Raw genomic sequence first — 24,133 nt, 5'->3', positions numbered from 1 at the left:
TTAACCAAGATAGGCAAGATAGGTCACATAAGGATTGTGAAGACTTACTAACTGTGATGTCTGTCACCAAATCTACATAATAACACAATGGTGGCTCTGCACCTAAAGGGCCACATGAAGTCTGAGAAAGATCAAGGGGTACAGGTGTCATATAAACCCCTTTGTAGAGACATCAAAGGAGTTTTCTTTGTTCCCCAAATCATATCCTAGCCACTCCCACTTCTTTATGGAGATATAAACTCTGCCTGAACGTGAAGAGCCAGCATTCTACTCAGAGGCCTTTAGAAGCACAGACATGAATTGTGACTCTGAACTTGAGCAAATTATCTACACCGCACTGACCCTACAGGATGACTATCCTGTGTTCTGTCCACCACCGAGGGACCAAACCAAATCCTGCTCCAGTCTTTTTGCAATATTTCCTGATTCTTATCCAGGGGTGGAAAACCAGGGAATCTTGCAGGAGACTATAAGGGAACTTTATTCTGTCCTTGAGATCCCACAAGATCCTTGTTTAAACAGAAGCATGAAGCATCATCTCCTAGAACCCAAGAAGACACTATCTATTGGTATCTACACCAAGCCAGCCAGCAATCAGACATCCAAAGGCTGTAAACGTAAGTGTCCTCATCTATTCTAAACATTTTGGTTCTATCTTAGTCATATGGTAGTTAGATAAATCAATTTAATTATACTTTACCTGGTATTTTCTGTTTCTTAAAAATGTTTAATCCTAAATTTGCACAGTTATAAATTACATTATATGGTAGAACATATTCTGGGATTTGTGTACTTTATAAATGGGTATGGTCTTCTTTACCATAGAAGAGAGCTTTCTTGCCCATTTCTGATCCATTGGTTACTTTCCAATTAAGCTCAAAACTGTAGATCTGGCTGTACAATCCTAATATAATTCAAATGATGAGCTATATTTTATATAATTTTTCCCTTCTTTTGTCTCCAGGACCATTTTGTGAAGAGGAGCAGAGGGAATGTAAAAAGCCCAGAATAGAGACGGATCACTTCCTACCATCAGCACCCAACAGGTGTCGGAGAAGAACCATTTATTCAAAGGAACAAACCCTCTTCCTCCAGAATCAATTTCATCTCAATCCCTATCCAGATTTTGTCAGCAGATGCCACATTGCCAAGATAACTGGAATTCCAGAGCCCAGGATACAGGTAATTATTATATTTCATGTGAAATTTATATCATGATATTTATTTTTTTAGAGAAACAAATCTTCATTAAGATAGTAATGTTCTTATTTACCATAGATATTCTGAAACCTATGACCTCCCATTGTGTTAGGAAATAGCTATTAATATTAATATCTATTATATATTTTCCTTTTTTATTCATTTATATATATGATTTTAGATTATAATTCTAGCCACCTTGTTAAATACTTGCTCTATACTTTCTTTGTTGCCTTGTATTTTTCCTTTAACTAACCATAACCAAAACCATAATCCTAACCCAAACCTTTCATTTATTTTCCCATTGTGCTAGGAAATAGTTTAATAATGTCAACATTAATATCAATATAAATTATATATTTTCCTAAACAAGAGTCTATAGTATATTTATTACCATATATATATATATATGTGCGTGTGTGTTTGATTTTAGATCAATACTTTCTTTGTTGCCTTGTATTTTGGTCTCCGCTAACCATAACCCTAACCATAACCCTAACCCTGACCCTAACCCAAACCTTTCATTTGTTGTGCTCTCTTTTTTTATTAATTCCTTTGTCTTAATGTCTCTACCAGGTTTGGTTCCAGAACAGAAGAGCCAGGCATCTGCTCAGAGGCACCAATTCTCAGGTTCCCCAAGAAAAGAGATCATCATCTGCAGAAGAACCTCAATGCTTTATCTTCAGAGAATCCCAGTATCCAGATTTGTGGGGATAAACTGAAATGCTCCCTTACATGTTCCTGGACCCAATGACAAAGTTACTGCAATGACATTTGTTCTTGAGACACTTATTATCAGCCAAATGAAACCTGTTATCCAGAAAGCTCCCAATTACAGAAAGGCCATCTCCCATAGACTCCATTTTATCCAAATAATCCAAATTTTTTAAAATGATTTCCTTTTTCGCTGTAGTAATAAAACAGTAGCTTGTACTTGATCCCAACTAAGATATAATTAATCCTTATTGAAAGTAAAACCAGCCTATTGGTTTATTTAATTTTTATATAGGCCTAAACTTTACATAGACCTAGACTTAAGGTCTATTCTGGATAATAGGTCCCATCCCTCTATAATATTATTACCCTTTATATAAATATGGCTCATTAACTGAAGGTATGGATCTTTAGTCTATAAATGACCACCAACATATGCAGTATGTATAATCAGTATTTCAACTTATTTATCATTTATTTATTCCTTTTTTTAGAAAGAAATACTTATTTTCGGCACTTCTTTTCACTGTATTGTATTATATAGAGTACAGTTAATGAATCACATGACAATACTTGTAGTTAATTAGTTTTATTTTAAGGCAATGGTTGTCATTTAATGATATAAATATATGTATTATAATTTTGTAATATTACTTGGTAATCAATAAAATTGTATCTTTTTAAAGAGTTTTTATTCCTTTTTTTAAAAGGTTTTTTAGCATGATTTTTAAATTACAAACAAGTACAAAGACAGAAGGAAGAAGTAAGAGGTAAAAAAGGGAGGAGTGAGGCCAAGGTACCAAATTAGAAGTATTCAGAATAAAGAGTCTTTACAATCTATTAGTAGCACATACTGGAGTAGGACCAAAGTCTTCGGTCTCTTATTAATCGTGTTATTCCAAAGTTGTATAGGTGAGCACAAGACTGGACCAAAACAATCAAGGTGGTGCAGTTAAAAAAACGTTTATTCAAAGAAAAAGCCTTACATGTTTTGTGCCAACAGATGCACTGAATCATAAGCCTAGGCATGAAATGCATTAGGCTGTTCCTGTTTAGATGCTTTTTCTTTAGATGAACATTTTTTTTGGGTTCAGAATTGGTGGCTTAGAAATGACTTACATTAGTGTAAAAACCATAAAAAAACTCTAATACAAAACTGCACCAAGTAAAAGCTGCCGAGGTCTGCCCCCTGGGATTGTATTATTCACGGTGCACACAAACAAAGCAAACAAACCATACATGTTAGGTCACACAAGCTAATTAAAAGACAGAGTTCCGTCTTTTGCTTCCACACTTCTTCCTGTTACTGTTAGAGCTGCAGTATTTCTAGTCAGGTGATCTCTTCCTGTTACAGTTAGAGCTGCAGCATTTCTGGTCAGGTGATCTCTTCCTGTTACAGTTAGAGCTGCAGTATTTCTGGTCAGGTGATCTCTTCCTGTTACAGTTAGAGCTGCAGTATTTCTGGTCAGGTGATCTCTTCCTGTTACAGTTAGAGCTGCAGTATTTCTGGTCAGGTGATCTCTGAGGCAACACACAGACCTATGAGTAAGTACCCCAACAGGCACGAAACCCGTAGACCATTTTCTACTGTGTCCTAATAAATATTTTTGTATCTGGTTTTGGAGGGACTTACAACTATTGTTGAATTTTTCTAACGCACAGACCATCACAAATTGGTGGCTCAAGGTCAGAGATGTAATCCGTTGCTTAATTATTTATTTTGGGGGTTTAGTTTTCCTAAACTTAGTTTCAACCTGGTTTAAAACTAGTTTGAAGAAAAAACTTGAAACAGCGAGTTCAGGGTCAACAACCCAAAAACTAGATTCTTCGACTGATTCGAGTTTTCAGAGAAAATAAAAAAAACTTGAATTGTTTGAACTAATTAAGTTTTTGAGTGAAACCCTCCAGAAAAACTGGACCATCATGAAGGGAAGGCTATCAACATCTACAAATGGTTCAAGGGACCTCTGCTATTGACTTCTACATGACCTTGACAGGTTTTAGATGGTGAATTTAAATCTCAGAAAATTCAAGGGTTTTTTTTAACCCGAAAAATCTGTTTTTGACTCTCGAAAACTTAAAAATAACCTCGAAAACACAACTTGAACATTAATAAATCTGCCCCTAAATGTATAAAAGTTTAAAAATGTAAGATAAAGTTTAATATACATTTGTATCTTCTGTTGAATTGTTATATCACTATAAATGCTTTTACAAAAGTGTTTTTTTTATCATTTAAATCTAGTCATATATATATATATACCTAATGCATTTCATGCCTATATATATATTAATTAGTAAATTAGACACCAAATCCAGGATTTTTGAATGTAACTAAATAATGAATCCTATACTAATGATATGGACAGACACAAAACTGCATCTAAACCATTAAGCAAATTACACATATATACATATATTACATATAGTAACTGTTCTGTTATTTAAAAAATATATCAATTAAATACATTTAATCTAAATTAATATCAATATATATATGACTTGGAAAAATCTAGAATTTATTATCATCAGTCATTTTCATTGGGTTAATGGGTATATTAGATGTTTTGAAGCAGTTTATCCTAGGTTGTACTTTTTATGATTATGACAGTTTTATTTTTTTATGACAGTTTTATTTTTTTATGGCAGTTTTTCAAAGCTGGGATAGGCCATATTTTTGTCCCTCAGAGGTTGAGACAAGATCAAAATCTTCTACTATGAGGGCTTTGCGGTTCTATTCAACAAGTGTCTTTGAGTATAATAATAGTATTTTCTTCAGATAAGTCTATGTGTATTCAGGGTGTATTTTGGGGGTACAAAGAGCTTTCCTTTGATGTTCTTAAAAAAGGGAGACATTCTTGCCCTTTGATTCTTACCAAGCCTTCTTTCTTCATATCAAACATAAAAGGTGAACTGTTATGTATGATAATGACATGCAAATAGTTTTTTAGCTTTTAAAAAATCTGAATGTTTGCGAAGAAATTGGTCATAAACTGGTTTTAAAAAATACATATTTTCTCCTGGACTTTAAACCATTAACTGCATCATATTAACACATATCTTCATACAATGAGTTATTATATCTGTTTAAAAAATACTTTTATAGGTCAAATTTGTATAAAAAAAATACTTTTTTGGCTCTTTAGCTGTATATTCAGAACATTTAAATTTCACGATATTGAGTTTTAATTCAATTTAGTGCACCAGAAATGTTTGTAAATAAGTAACATATAGTAACCTTTCTGTTATTTTTCAGTATAACCATTTATATATTTTTTAAATCTATATCATTAAATTCCAAAAACTTTCCTTGGGTAAATAGTTATATTTTTAATTTAGAAACAGTTAAAACAGTAAAACATTTTATAATTATTTTTCTTCTAGGTTGATGTAGATTCTCATGAAACTACATGTTTGGGACCTGTTACAGGACCTAGGGCTTTCCGGAACATGGTTCTTTCTGTAATTTGGATCTTCGTACCTTAAGGGGCAAATTTACTAAGGGTCGAATTTCGAAGTGAAAAAAACTTAGAAATTTGACCCTCGAATTCGAACCCTTCAAATGATCGAATAGAAATCGTTTGATCGAACAATTAAATCGTTCGAAACTAACGATTTTTAGCGATCGATCGACCAAACAAAACTTAGAAAAGTGCTCTGGAAGATCCCCATAGGCTAACATTGCACTTCGGTAGCTTTAATTTGGCGAAGTATGAAGTCAAATTTGTTTTAAAGAGACAGTACTTCGATTATCGAATGGTCGAATATTCGATTGATATTTACTTCGAATAGTTCGAATCAAAGTCGAATGGTCGAATATAGCCTATTGATGGTTGAAGTACCCAAAAATTTACTTTGAAATTCGAACTTTTTTAACTTCGAAAATTCACTCGAGCTTAGTAAATCTGCCCCTAAGTCTACCAGAAAATCATGTAAACATTAAATAAACCCAATAGGCTGGTTTTGCTTCCAATAAGGATTAATTATATCTTAGTTGGGATCAAGTACAAGATACTGTTTTATTATTACACAGAAAAAGGAAATTGTTTTTAAAATTTGGATAAAATGGAGTCTATGGGAGACAGCCTTTCTGTAATGGAGCTTTCTGGAAAATGGATCTTTCAGTAATTTGGATCTTTATACTTTAAGGGGCAAATTCATCAAGGGTCGAATATCGAGGGTTACTTAACCTTCGATATTCGACTGGGGAATGAAAATCCTTCGACTTCGAATATCAAAGTCGAAGGATTTTGAGCAAAAAGTTTGATCGAACGATCGAAGGAATAATCCATCGATCGAACGATTAAATCCTTCGAATTGAACGATTCGAAGGATTTTAATCCAACGATCGAAGGATTTTAATCCAACGATCGAAGGATTTTAATCCAATGATCGAAGGAATATCCTTCAACCAAAAAAAGTTAGCCAAGCCTATGGGGACCTTCCCCATAGGCTAACATTAAGTTCGGTAGCTTTTAGGTGGCGAACTAGGGGGTCGAAGTTTTTTCTTAAAGAGACAGTACTTTCGACTATCGAATGGTCGAATAGTCGAACGATTTTTAGTTCGAATCCTTCGATTCAAAGTTGGAGTCGAAGGATGAAGTAGCCCATTCGATGGTCGAAGTAGCCCAAAAAACACTTCGAAATTCAAAGTTTTTTTACTTCGAATGCTTCACTCGAGCTTGGTGAATGGGTCCCTTAGTATACTAGAAAATCATGTAAATGAACCCAATAGGCTGGTTTTGCTTCCAATAAGGATTAATTATATCTTAGTTGGGATCAAGTACAAGCGACTGTTTTATTATTACACAGAAAAAGGAAATTATTTTAACAAATTTGGATTATTTGGATAAAATGGAGTCTTTCTGAATAACGCGTTTCCGGATAACTATATATGCTTGTATTATTGTTTATTTTTCTTTTCCTTTCTTTTTAAAATATCACTTATCATCGATGACAGTTTATAACTGGGTCCATCATATTTTTATGTACAGTATATTACACTACATTATATTCTGGTGTATATATTGTGTATAATTATTTCTTCTTACAGTTACTTACATTTTTACTAAGTACTACTTATAGTATTTCCTGATTGTATACAGAGTATTGTGCAATATATTTATATATATGTTATAGTTTTTAAGTTTTATATATATGTTATAGTTTTTAACTTTCATGACAATTTTAACAAAGCTGGGGCAGGCCATATTTTTGTCCTTCAGGGGTTCAGATCTTCTATGAGCTTCTTTGTGGTCCAATTTAACAAGAGTCTTTGGTGTAGTTTATTTTTCAGAGAAGACTATGTGTATTCAGGTTGTATTTTGGGGAACAAAGAGCTCCCCTTTGATGTTTCTTAAAAAAAGGTGACACTCCTGCCCTTTGATTTCTACCCAGTCTTCTCTTTCCATATCAAACATTATGGGGGAGCAGTTACTATGATATGAAATGTAGATTGTGTAGGAGAAATTGTTTAAATTCCAAAGGTTTTCAGTGATCTGCATTAGTAAAATATAGAAAACCAATGTGGTGTGCCAAACTGCTTCTTACAAATATTTTCTCCTGGAATATTAAGTATTAACTGTATCATATTAACATAAATCTTACATTTTCTGTTTATAATACAGGTATGGGACCTGTTATACAGAATCCTTGGGACCTGGGGTTTTCTGGATAACGGATCTTTCTATAATTTGGGTCTTCATGCCTTAAGTCTACTAGAAATTCATTTAAACATTAAATAAACCCAATAGGCTGGTTTTGCTTCTAATTAGGATTAATTATATTTTAGTTGGGATCAAGTACAAGCTACTGTTTTATTATTACAGAGAAAAAGGAAATCATTTTTAAAAATTTGGATTATTTGGATAAAATGGAGTCTATGGAAGACAGCCATTCCTTAATTCGGAGCTTTCTGGATATCGGGTTTCCGGATAAGGGATCCTATACCTGTACAATATATTTTTTATTTGTAGGTCTAATTTGTGTAAAAATAATTTTTCCTCCCTCTCTTTGCTGAAATGAAATGTTTAACGAAAATTACAAATTCAAAATAATATTTTTATTGAAAAACAAATGCATATTACACACTATTACTATCTTCAATGTGGCAAATGTTTTCCCTTTAATACAATGGATTTTTTTATTTTTTATTCTAAGATCAAATTTGTGTAAAAATAACGTTTCATAATAACTTTTCTTGGGTCTGTTATATCAAACAATTATTATTGTGTCTGTGAAATGATATTTACTATTATATTATATTCCTTTCTTTTGCACATTCACATTAAAGTAACGTTCGAATATGTCACATTCTGTTAAATATACAACAACGATTTATTGTGATAAAAAATATTAAGGACCTTTTTAATTCTGAAATACCCACACAAGCATATTTATTTCTTTACTTTAAAACATCTCCAAAAACAACACTATTTAAAGAATAAAATGAAGACTATGAAAACACATTTCAAAATATTATTAAAGGCAGAGATAACATGATAAAGTCTTCTAGTAGCCTTTCATTTGGCCCCAATTAAATGTCTAAATACATGTGTTTGTCTCAATTATTTCTGGGTCAGATATTATTTCTGAGAGGAATTGTAGGTGTGTCCTGAATGCAAATTATGGCTTTTGATGTTTCTTAAAAGAGGGTTCCACCCATGAATGCCCTTTGATCTTACCCAGGCTTCCCATTCCATATTAAACCATAGCTGAGAACATATCTGCATATTACTAGTAAGCAAATTACATGCAGATTGTCTAAGAGAAACTTCAAAGTTTTATAGTCATTAGCATTCCATGTGGTTTTTCTAAATATGTGCATTTCAATAGTAACATTTTAAATTGTGACCAGTTAGTTCACCAATTTAAACATTAACATTGCCTGCTGAATTTTATACGTCAAAATTAATTTATGAAATATGTTACCTTTTTGTTGAATATAACCACATTGTACTTTACATCTTACAAATATCATTAGGTTTGTAAATAGAGTAGATATCTAGAAATTGTTATATTAATTTTAATGGTAAACAGTTACAAAAGAAGTTCATTATCCACCCTATTATTATACTATATTATAATATACCTTACGGGGCAGATTTATCAAGGGTCAAATTTCGAAGTGAAGAAAACTTTGAAAATCGACCATCGAATAAGGTATTCTGACATTCGAAGTCGAAGGATTTTTAAGATCGTACGATCGTACAAAAAAATCCTTCGACTTCTCAAAACTTAGCCAAATACTGCCTATAGGTTCTAAGAGGTCCCTATAGGCTAACATAGCAATTCGGCAGGTTTAAGGTGGCAGAGTGTCGAAGTTTTTTAAAGAGACTGATATTTTTGAATGGTCGAATATGTGAAGTATTTTCTATTCGAATCGAAATCGAATTTGGCCTATTCGATGGTCAAAGTACCCAAAAATTACTTAGAAATTTGAAGTTTTTAAATTCGAAAATTCACTTCGGCCTTTGATAAATCTGCCCCTAAAAGTCTTCAGTGTAACAGATTTCTTTGATATAGTAATTTCTTGCATGTAAATATTTGACAAACCCTCCCAAAAGACAGAAACATATATATATATATTTCCAAAGGTTTTATCTAAGGCAACTGGGAAAGGGGAGGTAGAGAGATTCATGGAAATTTACCAGAAATATTTGAAATGTAAACTACAACTCACTTCACACCCCCTTCTTTCTTATCTATTTTTAACTTTATAGTATTTTTCCATTTCTCTGAATTAGTCCTTTTCCTCTTTCACCCCTCATCTGTATTTTAACATAAATGACATCAGACAAATTCTAATCGAAATATTGTTTTTTATTAAAATGAAAAATTATTACATAGTATTGCAGAAAAACACAATTGGAAAACCTAACGTTGATTAAATATCAAAATACATTTTTTAGTAATAATTGCTTTGAGCGTGTTCAGTAATTATGTACCCTACATTACAGTCAAATAAAGTGCTTATAATATTAATTTTAATTCTTGAAAATTAAGTACTTAAAAATAATGAAATTCAGTGCAAACTTAATTGGGACTTCATTCTGGGCCTGTCAAAATATCCTTGAGTTGAACGATGAGGGCCACAAAATCTATAATACAGAAGAAAAAAAAAAACTTTGTGCATTATAATTAAGAAATGAATTGGCAGATTATATTAAGACAATTGTCCATCAATGTACACCATGATTCCAGAATAACATTGTGCAGCTGATAGCACATCTAAAAACATAATAGAACTGATCTTAAAGTCCTCAGATGAGTTGAAGGACAAGGATTTGGTTCTTTTCAAGAAGTATTTTCTTCTGTGAAAGTTGGTTTCTGGGAAGATGTTGCTCTTGGAAGATGCCTTGCTCTTCTGTTCTGGAACCAAACCTGGTGAAAAACAATAATAATCAGTATGATGCCAACATATTCCACAGTGATTCATAGAGTTTATACATCATTCACTTCACCAAATTTATTAGAAGGCAATCCCGTATGTCTTTGGCGTATGGGATAAAACTGGAGTTAGGAATTATAAGGAACTAAGAGATGCGGTTTCATTGGATCAGATGCATTAGACCACGCAAGAGATTGGAATTATATTCCATAAGTATATTCCATGAAGAGCTGTAAATTAGTGCAAAGTATAGAATATGGTAATGCTATCTGCCTCTCTTTGTATGAATACCTTGTTTTAATACATCTTTATTTTAAAAAAAAAAATGCTACATCATAGTTACCTGTATCCTGGGCTCGGGGATTCTAGTTATCTTGGCAATATGACATCTGCTCACAAAGTCTGGATATGGGTTGAGATCAAATTGATTCTGGAGGAAGAGGGTTTGTTCATTGGAATAAATTGTCCTTTTCCTACATCTGGTGTTGGCAGGAGGCAGATGATCAGTCACCTGGATTCTGGGCTTCTTGCTTTCCCTCTGCTCCACTTCATACATTGGCCCTTTTGGAAAATAAGAAAAAGAAACACTGTTAATAAAATGCATTCTATGGAAGTAATGTACTATATTTATACTACTATAAATGTGAAAACAAATGTGCTGGTTAAGAAAGACACTTACTTTTACGGCCTTTGGATGATTGGTTGTTGGCCTGATACTTAGTGCTGATCCCAGAAGATGGTGTCTCCTTTTCAGATTCTAATTTCCACTGGCTTCTGTTAATAGGAGGCCCTTGTGGGATTCCCAAGACAGAATAAAGTTCAATTAAACCTTCCTGCAGTTTTTCTTGGGCTTCCATAGTCAGATTAAGATCATGAAACATCCCAAAGACATTAGGGTAGATCATGTCTTGGTCCCTCAGAGGTGAAGCCAACATGGGGTAGTCATCTTGTAGGGTTAGCGCTGTGTAGATAATTTCCTCAAGATCAGCATCATAAGTCATGTCTGCGCCTCTAAGTGCTTCTGGATAGAATGCTGGGTAACAAGCACGGCTTCGTTTATATACCCAATGGAAAGTGGGTGTGTCCAAGATGTGTATTAAGGGGCAAGGAGAAGCTCTTTGATGTTTCTGCAAAGAGGGCAACACCCTCAAGTGCTCCTTGATCTTACCTTCCTTATTCCAGAATCTACATTGTGTTTTTATGGAAATGATATGTAGACTGAGAGAAAGAAACTTCGAATATTTCAAAGGTATTTACTGTATATCCGATGTGTTATTCAAATGGGAAATATTTTTGAAAAAATGTTTCACATTTTCCATTTTATCTATACTGCATTTCAAATAGTATAATTTTAAATAGGGAGGGAATACAAAGAAATAATTACATAATACTTGTAATATTATTGTAAAATTAAAAATGTTTCAGCTTATGTTTTTAAACTAAGTTGAATAAAATCAATAACATTATACATAAATATCAGTCGTATTATTGTTGTTATTACTTACATATTTTTGTTTAAATTGAAACTGATTCTGTATAACAAAGCTCTGATACTGCCAAATGTTGTTTAGACTATATTTCTTCATATTTAATGTGTTGGTGATTAATAGGGTTTATCAATTTCCTGTTTTTTTAGATTTCATTTACAGGTAGGTCATTGACATAAATGTTCATTTGATTTTGAAAAAGATATGTCTGCACCTATAAATTATATTGCCTCTCCAAGTAAGGACCTTGGTAGAATCTAAAGTCAGAATTTAGATTTGCTTCCCTTACAGCTGTGGTTTTTGGACTTTTTGGTTCAGGGGAAATTAATGAGTAAAAGAAACTGTCAATTTAACACAAAAAGGAGCTGTAACCTCACTGTGACACTATCACTCAACAACTTTGTAGAGAAGCCATGGAATTGGCTCCTGCCTGTGTTTAATACCACAAATTAATCTTTGTATATACAGGTTCTGTTGTTTGTGATTAGCACCTCTACTTATTTCCAGGGGCGTAACTATAGAGGAAGCAGACCCTGCAGTTGCAGGGGGGCCCAGGAGTGTAGGGGGCCCAGTGAGACCCTAATTAATGAGCAATTTTAATATATCTTGGTAAAATAGGCCAACTTATAAATATTTTGGGGCCCTAAATTGAATTTGCTATGGGGCCCAGTAACAACTAGTTACGCCACTGCTTATTTCCCTTGTCTTTTTACCATTAATTAAAATACTACTTTCTCATTTTACTTTAAAATATTATTTTTTTTATTTACCACATTTTCCTCCACCCTGCTATTTCTTGCCTCGTTTTACATTTGTTCACTCCCATTCACATCTCTCCCCCTTTCCATTTTCCTGGGCTTGAGGGATGTTTTTTTCCACTGGTGAATATAACAACATTATAGTGGAAAGCAAATTGTTTGATTAGGACAACAGCCACCATGAAATAGGAAGCAAACAGGAAGGACAAGGAATATGGGAATCTCCCCGAAATCTTGTGGAGTATATATGAATTTATTTGATGTCTGACATCAGAACAAGGAGGATTGTATATATAAACAACATGCCACATTGTTTTATAAATAATAATATAACATCTTTATTGAAAAACAAAACATCAAACTATATATTAACAATTCTTATATTTCTAAATACATAATTGTGCCACCTCTATAGTTTAAATCAATGCCCTGTGTGGCTATAGTATAAAATATCTAGGAAATAACTGAAAGTATCCTTTAAAAGTTACATCAGATTATTAAACGTTAAATAATGATGGGGCAAAAAAAGAATAGCAGATAATATACATATATATATAATGATGGCTATTACTAAATTCTATCAAAATAATAAAATATCTAGGGGGTTATGTATTAAAAAGCATTATAGAAAATAGTAAAACATCTAAACTATAGGTCAACATCCCCTGTAACATACGCTAGTAACCAGTAAAGAGAGTGGGGACTCCCTCTTCATTATGACTTCACTTAGTAAAGAACATATTGATAACGTTGCTTGCATTCAAAGTCTTCTCCCAAGAGGTCAATTTTTCAAGCCAGTTGAATGAGATATTGGAAACCACCTTAAAAAACTAAAAGTCTACTGAAGTACAAGTCAGTGTGGTGATTTTAGAAGTCAGTTTGGGTAGGGCTGTGTATTTGAAGGGTTCGGAGCTTGACCCCACTCATCTGGGTAATGTGCTTCTCTACTGAGGAAAGATCTAGGTCCTTCTGAAGTTGGGGATTTCCTTCCCTGGGGAGAGTGGAAAGTGGTTGCTCTTGGCAGATGTCTGGCTCTTCTGTTCTGAAACCAAACCTGGGAAAACACAAGAATCAAGAGTATTGCTATAAAATAGATGCTAAATACAATGCAAGCTATACTGAGGTAAACTAAAGCCAAAGCAGCTTCTGTAGTTTTATTTTTTTTTACTTCCTTTGAATTCCTAGAATTCTCTTATTTAGTTCTGTACTGGAACTGTAATGATAGTGGTTATCCCCTTAAATGGAATCCTACATAGTCAAAGAGGCTTGTCCACTTCCTTCTTAGTAATCTGTAGAACATGGAAGTGGTGTGGATATGACCTCTCTTCTGGCATAGTGGTTTGATATTGCAAATTAGGGGACAAGGGCCTTCAAAGTGGGCATTTTCAAGTATGACTTCAATATACTAATATAATTTGTTATATTTGTGTCCTTTAAATATTTGGAAACATCTTTTTACAGACCTTACATGTACTTTATTAGAAGGCAAATGGCTCCCCGAGCATTACTTGACAATTACGCTCTGTACCAGAAATTGCAGTATTGACTCTATAGTTGTGTTCAATTTAAATCAAAGAAGCAAAAGATGATCTATAGTTCTCATGCTAAATGTGCAAATTATGAGAAATTAGAGAAAAAGATTACCTGTATCCTGGGCTCAGGAATGCCGGTTATCTTTGCAATACGGCATCTGTTCACAAAGTCTGGATAAGGGTTGAGATCAAATTGGTTCTGGAGAAAGTTGGTTTGTTCCTTTGAATAAATGGTTCTCTTCCTAGATCTGGTGCTGGTGGCTGGAGCAATGTCCTCTGCCTGAATCAGTGGTTTCTTAAGTTCTCTATGTTCATCTTCACAAAATGGCCCTAAAAGGAAGAAAATGGAAATGGCCATGAAATAATAAAATATACACTACAGAGAGTTAAGGACAATGGTTTACTAGTTATTACAGCAAATATAGATCTCCTCATTTCAGATAATATCATTAAGGAGCAATGGGTAAAACATTAATCTATTGCTAGCTACAATCAATTTTTTAGAGACACACAGCGTTCAGGGTTATAGATTAGGACAATTTACTTACTTTTCAGTCCTGTTGACTGCAGACTGTTGACTAGGGGGTCAGATCTTGTGACAGTAGATGATGATTCTTTATGTTGTTCTGGTTCTTCAAACTTCATGGTTTTGCTGACCTGAGGCTCCTGTGGAATTCCCAAAACAGAGTAAAGTTCTACCAGAGTCTCTTGTAGGACAGATTTATCCTGGTGGGGTTCCTTAATTTCCACAGTTGGATGAATATCATGGAATATCCCAATAATTTCAGCGTGGCAGGCCATGTTTTGGTTTTTTGGAGTGAATTTGATGTAGTCATCTTGCAGAGTCAGTGCGGTAGAGACAATTTGCTCCATTTCAGCCTCATAGGTCATGTCTGTCTCCCAAAGTTTCTCTTTGCAAAATGTTGGTCCACTCTGTCCTGGGAGACTTTATATCAACAGGGGACAAAGGGTGTGTCCAGGATGTGTTTTGGGGGAAATGGAAAAAATATAAATACTTTGATGTACTGTTGCTCGTGGTTTATTGGTCAGTCTCACTGTTTTATACATATGCACCCTGAAAGAATTGGCAAGGTCAAAGATGTGATTTGGGGACACAAAAGGGAGGTCCTTTGATGATTCTGATGACACGTGTTTCCCTTGATCTTGCCCAGAATACTGTCCCATATGACACCTAACTTGGCAGCAGAACCACCTATGTGTTATTATGGAAATGATATGAAGGACTGAGTGAGAGAAGTTGGCAAGACTTCAAAGTCCCTTTTACACTTGTAGTATTTATTCTTTAAATACATATTTTTTTATACCTGATACTGTAGAACAACTCTGTGCTGTGTAGAAATCTCTGTTTTAACAAGTTTGTCTTAGAATACATTCTTAGAATAGGCCAAGGATGATGTGTTTTATTATATTACAGTTATATAAAATGTGTAGAAAATAACCATGTGTTATTTGTAGCCATATATTTACACATTATTAATATTCTTATTATTTATGTACATACAGATATTCTCAGGCCTTCACAGAGAATGTTCAGTTATATAACTGACATATACATAAAAAGACAGACTGCAGATAATTGATAAGTAAGTATAGTGTGTTAGAGAGAGATATACAGAAATATATTGAGACAAACATAAACAGAGTATATACTGGGACAAACAAATGGCACTGGATGTGATCTACAATGGAATTCTTTCAGAGTCGGACTTTGGGGCCCAGAGGGAGTGAAGGGAGTGGATCTGGGCTGATGGGGCCTATTTTTTTTCCTGGTGTCCCGCTGGCCCAGCCAACCCATCATTCTTATTAAAAAAATGTGTCTTAAATAACAGAAAGACAATATTGTAATAGAGAGACAGCTGATGTGTACAAGATAGTTACACAAAGGTCACCATTTATGATTCTAACTTTTTCCCTCAAGAAATATATATATCATGATTAATGCACCCCATTTTGTAAAAATTTATATAATATATATAATATATAAATATATTATAAAATATAAGTCATAGAGAAGTTCCATGACCATATAAAGACACAAGTCAAGAGCTTTTCTACAGGTCATGGAGCTCCAAGGTGACTTTTGATATCCTAATATTTTACCAAAGGAGGTTTATTTATTAGGTTATGATACATAAGGAGAGGAATCCCTTTTACATTTCAACCTGACCTATAGTCTGAGCAATTTAAAATTGGGCTCCCCCAATGGAAGTCTTGACACTGAATGACAGTGGGGGATTTTGTAGCCCTGTTCTGCCCAAGAGGACCAGACTTTTTAAATGAATTCATCAAAATAGGCTCCAGCTACATAAAAGACATTAATAAATGATCATTATTAAATAAATAGATCCTAAATGAAAGGACAGAAGTCTGTTTTTTGTGCTTTGGGTGACATGAAGAATTAGGACTGGTGTCTAAGACAGATAAAGGGGCACAAGTGTTAGGTTTCTTCAAAGAGACATCAAAGAATGGGGGACTCTTTGTTCCCTAATACACATGACTGACCCAACCCTGGTTCTGTAGAGACAGAAGATACCTGGGGACACTGGGGAATATTGTTTATGTACAGAAACTACCTGCCAATGATACTGAAATTGACATCCAATATATAACATTTACTTTGAAATGAAAAAGACAAAATATTATACAGAGAAAAGACAAGCCAACCAGAAGTGAGTTTGGTTGACTTAAGACCCACTCCATTAGTATTAATAAAGCAAAATAAGATGCTAAATGAACAAAGACAACACACAATTCTATTATTTAATGGGAAAACCCTGTTATTGCTCAGTCTCCCTATTTTCCCCCACATTGGGGCTGTCACTAAGCAGAGTACATTTAGCGCACACTTAGGGGGTTATTTACTAAAACTTCATAACTTAATCATAATTGTATTAAAACAAAGTCGACCTAACTCCCATCCACAAATGTAACTCATTAATCAATAATCCTTCTCAAAAAAGTCAGTGTGAAAAAAAAGGTTGCGACAAATTTGTGCGTCAATTCAAGTCGTCCGACTTTATCAACAACTTGAACTTATCGGATATCGTCCAAAAACCAACACAGATCACAATGTCAAGAAACATCTTCAGGGACCACTACCATTGACTTCTACATGATCTCCACAGGTTTTAACTGGAGTATTTTCGGATTTGGATATTTAGCAGTTTTGGGGTATAATACATTTTCCACTAAAAATTTGAGTTACAATCAATAGCCCACAATGTGGCTGTCCTTGGATTTTGTTTTACAGGAAGAAATTGCTGCCCAAGTTGGCCTTAAAGATTTATGGGGATATTCAAATACTGTGATGCAGAGCCTGCCCAAGTATTAGCGGCTCCCAAAGTAAATATCCTTAGGCAGTGGCTTAACTAGAGTGTGCTGGGCAAAAAAAACTTCAGAGGGGCCCATTGCACTCCGATCCCCATCCTCCCGCCTCCACCCACTCCCCACACTGACTCCACCCACTCCCCACACTGACTCCACCCACTTTTCACCCTGTACCAACACACTTCCCCGCCACAGGTAAGAGAATGGCTGGGGAAGGGGGGCTTCTTGTTAGCTATAGAGCAAACCCCTCTGGGACTGCCCGGTCTGCTTCCTCTATAGTTATACCACTGTCCTTAGGTGCAGAACTAAAGGAGAATTAAAGTATCTAACCCTAGGTGCACAATTAAAGGAGAACTAAAGTATGTATCCCTAGGAGCAGACTTAAAGGAGAACTAAAGTATGTATCCCTAGGAGCAGACTTAAAGGAGAACTAAAGTATGTATCTCTAGGAGCAGACTTAAAGGAGAACTAAAGCCTAACTAAAGAAGTAGCTAGAAATGTTGTACATGATGTTTTGTGCTTCTGTACCAGCCCAAGGCAACCACAGCCCTTTAGCAGTAAAGATCTGTGTCTCCAAAGATGCCCCAGTAGCTCCCCATCTTCTTTTCTGCTGATTCACTGCACATGCTCTGTGTAGCTGAGCTTAGGGACCCACTCACAATTTACTGTATATATACAATATAATTGTCATGGTACAAGATTGATGACGATTAATTCAGATTATTATTATATAAGAATTAGCACCAGAATTTCATAATCAGCCCTGTATCATCATATTATGTGACAGATTAACCTCATTTTCTGCTTGACAACCCCCAAGCTTAACAACAGCTGGCCACACTGAGCATGTGCAGTCCCACTGACACTCCTAACAGAATCCAAGATGGGGAGCTCCTGTGAAAACTTTGAAGGCCTCAATCGTTACTGTCTTATAAATGTTTAACCTCTAAATTGGTACAGTAAGCTCATTATATAAAGTGTTGCATTTCAAGCTATATTTGCTTTTAGTGTGTCGTTCTCCTAAAAATGGGGTGATGAAGGGCCATGCGGTCCCGAAACGTTTGATCTTGTGAACAGTGTTGAGAACACCATGGAATAAAGCTTGGGATCACCCCGTTTGATGCATAAGAAGGTATTTTCATTGTTGGATTCATTGCTGGCGTGTGGCTAGGCCAGTGCCAATACCTGCATCCCCTCCTGCCTTTCGTTATTGCCTGTTCTCCTTAAGATGGCCAGAAATAGGTCAACTATGTTTGCCCAATTTGATAATTTTTAACCATATTTGTAAAGGCTGTCCTTGAATATTTCATGTTCTGAAAGTCATAGATCTGATCAATCAGCATGCAGGCCAGGTTACTCAATATCCCAAAAACTGAGCCATACTTTAGATGAAATAGAAAAATCAAAGAGTAGAGTTTTAAAAACTCTCTTGAGTGCTCTTTTGTAGATACACCAGGAGCTGCACATTATTGAAAGCATACTCTTAGGGGCCTATTTACAATTCAAGTTAATCAAATTTTTTTCTTAAAACAAAGTCAACCAAACTTCTTTTCATGAATTTAACTCATTTATTAATCATTTTTCGTGAAAAAACTCTGCAATGATATCGAATGTCAATTAATTTTGTATGATTGATGCTCTGTAAACTCGATTTTATCAAATTGTTGCTGCGAACACTCAACTTTTTTGGATTATACAGAGCAAATCACAATGTCAAGAAATAACTTCAATGACATCTGCCATTGACTTCTACATAGGGTTGCCACCTGTCCGGTTTTGACCCGGACAGCTTGGTTTTTTGAAGGGCTGCACGGGTCAAAACTGCCTGGTTTTCCAAATAAGGAAAACTGGGCAGGATTTCCTAAGATTGACATGGTGATCGACCAATCTCCATGTCATAGCCCTGCCCCCTGATGCAGTGACACGTCCCCTCACATCACAGCCTGCCCCCATATGTCATGGCCCCCCTGTATGGAGTTTGGCAGTAAAGAAAATGGCAACCCTACTTCTACATGACCTCAACAGGTTTGAGATGGCGTATTTTCAGATTTAGATTTGTAGTAGCTTTGGGGTCTAATAAATCTCTAATAATTCGAGTTTTTATTTTTCCACAAATAATTTGAGTTTTCCCCCTATAAAAACTTGACCAGAAAAAAATCAAGGTTCAATAAATGGGTCCCTTATTCTCTGTCCCTTTAATTGTCCCAGTTGCAGAGTGCTGTGGCATGATATATATTACTGATATAACAGTTCAAGGTCAGTATTTATCTTTCGGCTTCCATGCAACAGGGTCTTATTCCCATGTTTTTATATCTAATTCTTAATTAATGAGTATTCTATAGGCTTGGTTGGAGAATACATTTCGTTTACAGGTTTCCTTTGCCCGCTCTTTATTTTCCTTTCAATACACAGTTTTACCTATTAGTACAGTATCGTGTATTTTTATCCAACTGTAGGACCTGTATTTCTTCTATAGTGCAAGTAGCGTAATGAACAGCAGGGGGCGCTAGTAGCATACCCCAATACATCAATTAAGCGGGAAACCCAGAACGGCATCATTTCTACCAACATTTATTTTAATGTTAAGAGGAAGTACAGAAAACTATCATGTTCTCTTTTTCAGGTTATCATCGGAAGGGGATAGAGGGGACCTGATGGTGGCAGTTTTTATGACATTGAATGGGGTGGTAGACATAGAATTAATGCCATGTTCTATGGTTATTACAGCTGGGGTAACTACAGAAGAAGCAGGCCAGAAGAGGACCATTTATCTGAAGAACACCCAACGTGAATCCCATATTCCTCTTTTCCTAGTTGGTGGGTTCTATGTAGCCCTGTCTATCTATCTGTCTATCTATCTATCTATCTATCTATCTATCTATCTATCTATCATCTATCTATCTATCTATCTATCTATCTATCTATCATCTATCTATTTAGCTATCTATTATCTATCTATCATCTATCTATCTATTTATCTATCTATTATCTATTTATCTCTCTATCTATCTATCTATCTATCTATCTATCTATCTATCTATTATCTTTCTATCTATCTATCTATCTATCTATCTATCTATCTATCTATCAATCTGCTATCTATCTATTATCTATCTATCTATCTATCTATCTATCTATCTATCTATCTATCTATCTATCTATCTATCTATCTATCTATCTATGTATCTAGAGCAGTTGGTCAACTATTGATAGCCAACCTCAGATTTAATTGCTGAGAGTTATGGTAATCTGTGGAAGGACATGGCAAAAGAGCCTTTCTGCTGGCAGGCATTTTGTCCTGTTATAGCCAGATAATGTTATTATTATGATGCCAGTGTTATCCCATTATCAAAGTGATAAATCACATATTGCAGAGTAGAAATGTTCTGGCAATTTCATTTTATGTCCATGAGAACAGTTGCCATGTTATGCCCATGTTCTACAGTTCTTGGTGAGCTTTTTTTAAAATTTTATGTCCATGATTTGTAGCTCTTGATTAACCTAGAACACCATTTCCATGCTGTGTCCATGATATGCAGCACTTGATAAACATAGAACACGATTTCCATGTTATGTCCATGATCTGCAGCTCTTGGTGAACCTATAATACAGATTCCATTTTATGTCCATGATCTGCAGCTCTTGGTGAACCTAGAACGCAGTTTTCATTTTATGTCCATGATCTGCAGCTCTTGGTGAACCTAGAACGCAGTTTTCATTTTATGTCCATGATCTGCAGCTCATTAGACAAATTAATGTCCATGATCCTTAAGGACTTAAAAGGCCATCTGTCTGTCTATCTAGAGAAGCTGACCATTTTAGCGTTAACCTCAGATTTAAATGCTGGGAGTTATGATAATCTGTGAGAGTCCATTGGAAAAGAGCCTTTCTGCTGGCAGCCATTTTATACCACAGCAGCCATTTTATACCTCACCAGCTATTTTGTCCTGTTATAGCCAGATAATGTTACCTGAAGTATAATGTGATCTTAAACATACCAATAGAAATAAACACATAAACCAAAGGTAAGTCAATAATAATTTACATTATGTATTGTAATAATATAATCATTTTCACTGCTGCTCACAAGCGTGTTGTTAATGATATTGCATCGGCTATTTTGCTGCGGCTTAGAGGTTTCCCAGCTCAAACCTGTAAAATGAGGAGGCTGATTTTAAATATGTTTTCAGAAATACCAAGAGTTAAAATAAAATTCTCAAATGCACCAATTTGTAAATAAAAAAGCTGAGTAATACAGAAAGATAAAATATTGAGAATTCATCCCCTGTGCGTAATACTTAAGGATTACAGTTGCAGTTATGATGCCAGTGTTCTTCCATTATCAAAGTGGTAAATTGTGTATTACAGAGAAGAAAAGTGCTGTAAATTTCATTTTATGTTCATGTTTGCAGCTCTTGAAGAACCTAGAACAATATTTCCATTTTAGTTCCAAGATATGCAACTCTTGGTGAAGCTAGAACACAGTTTCCATTTTATGTCCATGTTTCGCAGCTCTTGATAAACATAGAACCCAGTTTTCATTGTATGTCCAGCTCTATGTAAACCTATAACACAGTTTCTATTTTATGTCTGTAATAGTCAGTTCTTGATGAACCTAGAACACATTTTCAATTTTATGTCCATGTTTTGCAGCTCTTGGTGAACTTAGAACTTAGTTTATATTTTATGTCCGTAATCGTCAGTTCTTGGTGAGCCTAAAACACAGTTTACATTTTTGTCCATGAAATGCAGCTATTGGTGAAACTAGAACACAGTTTCCATTTTATGTCCATAATCTGCAGCTCTTGATAAACATAGAACACAATTTTCATTTTATGTCCAAGATCTGCAGCTCTTGGTGAATCTAGAACACAGTCTATTGTATGCTCATGATCGTCAGTTCTTGATGAACCTAGAACAGTTTCCATTTTATGTCTATGATGTGCAGCTCCTGATAAACATAGAGCACTGTTTTAATTTTATGTCAGTTATGTGCAGCTCTTGGTGACGCAGAACACATATATTTTATGTTAGGTCTATGATCTGCAGCTCTTGTTGAACTGAGATTATAGGTTCCATTTAATATCCATCATTAGCAGCTCTTGATGGACCTACATCTCAGATTCTATAAAATAATCTGCTGGGAAGGTATTGATCTTGACCCAAAGGACTTGTGTATAAAACATACCCTATTTCTAAAAAGGATAGAGGAAGGGGAACAGAAATATACTCTATATACCCCTAACAGAACACACCTTATTTCTAAAAATGATAGAGGAAAGGGACAGGGTTTAATACCTACCTACGGCACAACATGCATTAGACTTCAGAATCAGCCATCATTTTCACTTAGACTTTGCTGTGTGAACAGAACATTCCTTATTTGGAAATATGTATTCATACACGTGGCTGATAGCTATGCTATTGTTTCCCTTACACAGTGCAATATGCATATATCGTTTATTGTATTCACAGAAAATTCCTCCACTACTACACATCTGCAATTAAACATATTAGTGGGTGCAGCCATATTGTTTGCTCAGCTGAGGCCTTCTGCTAATATATAAAATATATGTGTAAAAATACAAGGAATATTGCGTTAATGCAAATAAATATAGTTTAAGTATGTTTTCTCTTTGGTTGTCAAATTTGATACATGTTAAATGAAAACATGAAATAATTGTATAAAATTGACTGAGACTGTTACCTGTATCCTGGGCTCTGAGATACCAGTTAACTGAGCTATATGACACCTGCTCACAAAGTCTGGATAAGGGTTAACATCAAAGTGATTTTGGAGAAAGTTAGTCTGTTCCTTGGAGTAGATGGTCCTCTTTCTTGATCTGGCACTCAAGGATGGCAGAAGGTCATTGGGCTCAGATTTGGTTTTCTTACACACTCTTTGTTCTTCTTCACATAATGGCCCTTCAAGTCAAAGGAAAGGCAAAAACACACATTAGTAAGGACATAGAATAGTCTATGTATAGAGGTACAGAAGTTTTTGAAGAATTGTTAGATATTTAGAGGCAAAAATATCTGAAGAGGGAAGTGACTGCTGGATTAATTCTTATATGTATAACGTTGCCTTCATTATTTAACAATTGGAAATATAGGCCTAGTAATAACAATAACACAATAATTTATCAAAAAGACAGAGAAGATCTGAAAAACATACTTTTTAAACAGCTGGAGCTCTCACTAATACAACATGGCTTGTCTTTGATGCCAGGGGACAAGGCCTCCATAGACTGATCTTCACTTACATTCTTATGCATTGTCCTGCTGACCTTGGCTTCCTGAGGAATTCCTAGTACAGAATAAAGTTCCAGTAGAGTCTGCTGCCAGCTATTTTGTAGTGGGACTTGGACTTGGGCAGCTGGAAGAAGATCTGATATAGTCCCACGAATGCTGTTTGAGTTTGCTTTATGCTTCTCTCTTATAGGAAGATACAATTCCGGATAGTCGTCTTCTAGGGAGAGTGCAGTCCCTATGACCTGCTCTAGCTCAATGTCACAATCCATGTCTGACCTTCTCAAATTTTGCAGAATATTGTGGATAAATTCTAATATCCCCAGATATCTTATACCATCAAAGCATAGTAGGGGGGTCTATGATATGTGTTGGACAACAAAGGAACCCACTTTAAAGTTACTCTGCTGAGAAGATAACACCTATTACCTTGATCCTAGGCATGTGCTACATCCA

At 34.9% G+C, this 24,133-nt stretch overlaps 4 protein-coding genes across 4 annotated transcripts; 1 reads left to right on the top strand and 3 right to left on the bottom strand.

The window, feature by feature from the left end:
* Positions 1-2,050, top strand: LOC108710652 (homeobox protein siamois-like). The gene is made up of 3 exons (XM_018251766.2): positions 1-617; positions 965-1,182; positions 1,777-2,050. Exons 1-3 carry the CDS (start codon positions 296-298, stop codon positions 1,915-1,917), a joined length of 681 nt encoding a protein of 226 aa, XP_018107255.1. The 5' UTR covers positions 1-295; the 3' UTR covers positions 1,918-2,050.
* An 8,159-nt stretch (positions 2,051-10,209) lies between these two features.
* On the bottom strand, positions 10,210-11,304 carry LOC108710651 (homeobox protein siamois-like). Its single transcript, XM_018251765.2, has 3 exons — positions 10,983-11,304; positions 10,647-10,864; positions 10,210-10,296 (listed from the first exon to the last, which is right to left on the bottom strand). The coding sequence occupies exons 1-3, from the start codon at positions 11,302-11,304 to the stop codon at positions 10,210-10,212; spliced, it is 627 nt and encodes a 208-aa protein (XP_018107254.1).
* Positions 11,305-13,294: 1,990 nt separating this feature from the next.
* On the bottom strand, positions 13,295-14,984 carry sia1.L (siamois homeodomain 1 L homeolog). Its single transcript, NM_001085836.1, is given in 3 exon segments — positions 13,295-13,602; positions 14,193-14,410; positions 14,629-14,984. Coding segments are annotated over 3 exon segments (741 nt in total). The 5' UTR covers positions 14,972-14,984; the 3' UTR covers positions 13,295-13,422.
* A 6,014-nt stretch (positions 14,985-20,998) lies between these two features.
* LOC108710650 (homeobox protein siamois-like) lies at positions 20,999-23,954 on the bottom strand. Its single transcript, XM_018251764.2, has 3 exons — positions 23,604-23,954; positions 23,136-23,353; positions 20,999-21,079 (listed from the first exon to the last, which is right to left on the bottom strand). The coding sequence occupies exons 1-3, from the start codon at positions 23,947-23,949 to the stop codon at positions 20,999-21,001; spliced, it is 645 nt and encodes a 214-aa protein (XP_018107253.2). The 5' UTR covers positions 23,950-23,954.
* Between the last annotated feature and the right edge of the window lie 179 nt (positions 23,955-24,133).

The sequence above is a fragment of the Xenopus laevis genome, chromosome 3L (assembly GCF_017654675.1).
Source record: "Xenopus laevis strain J_2021 chromosome 3L, Xenopus_laevis_v10.1, whole genome shotgun sequence".
In the NCBI taxonomy this organism is placed as follows: Eukaryota; Metazoa; Chordata; class Amphibia; order Anura; family Pipidae; genus Xenopus; species Xenopus laevis.
This window is presented reverse-complemented; position numbering and strand designations above follow the sequence as displayed.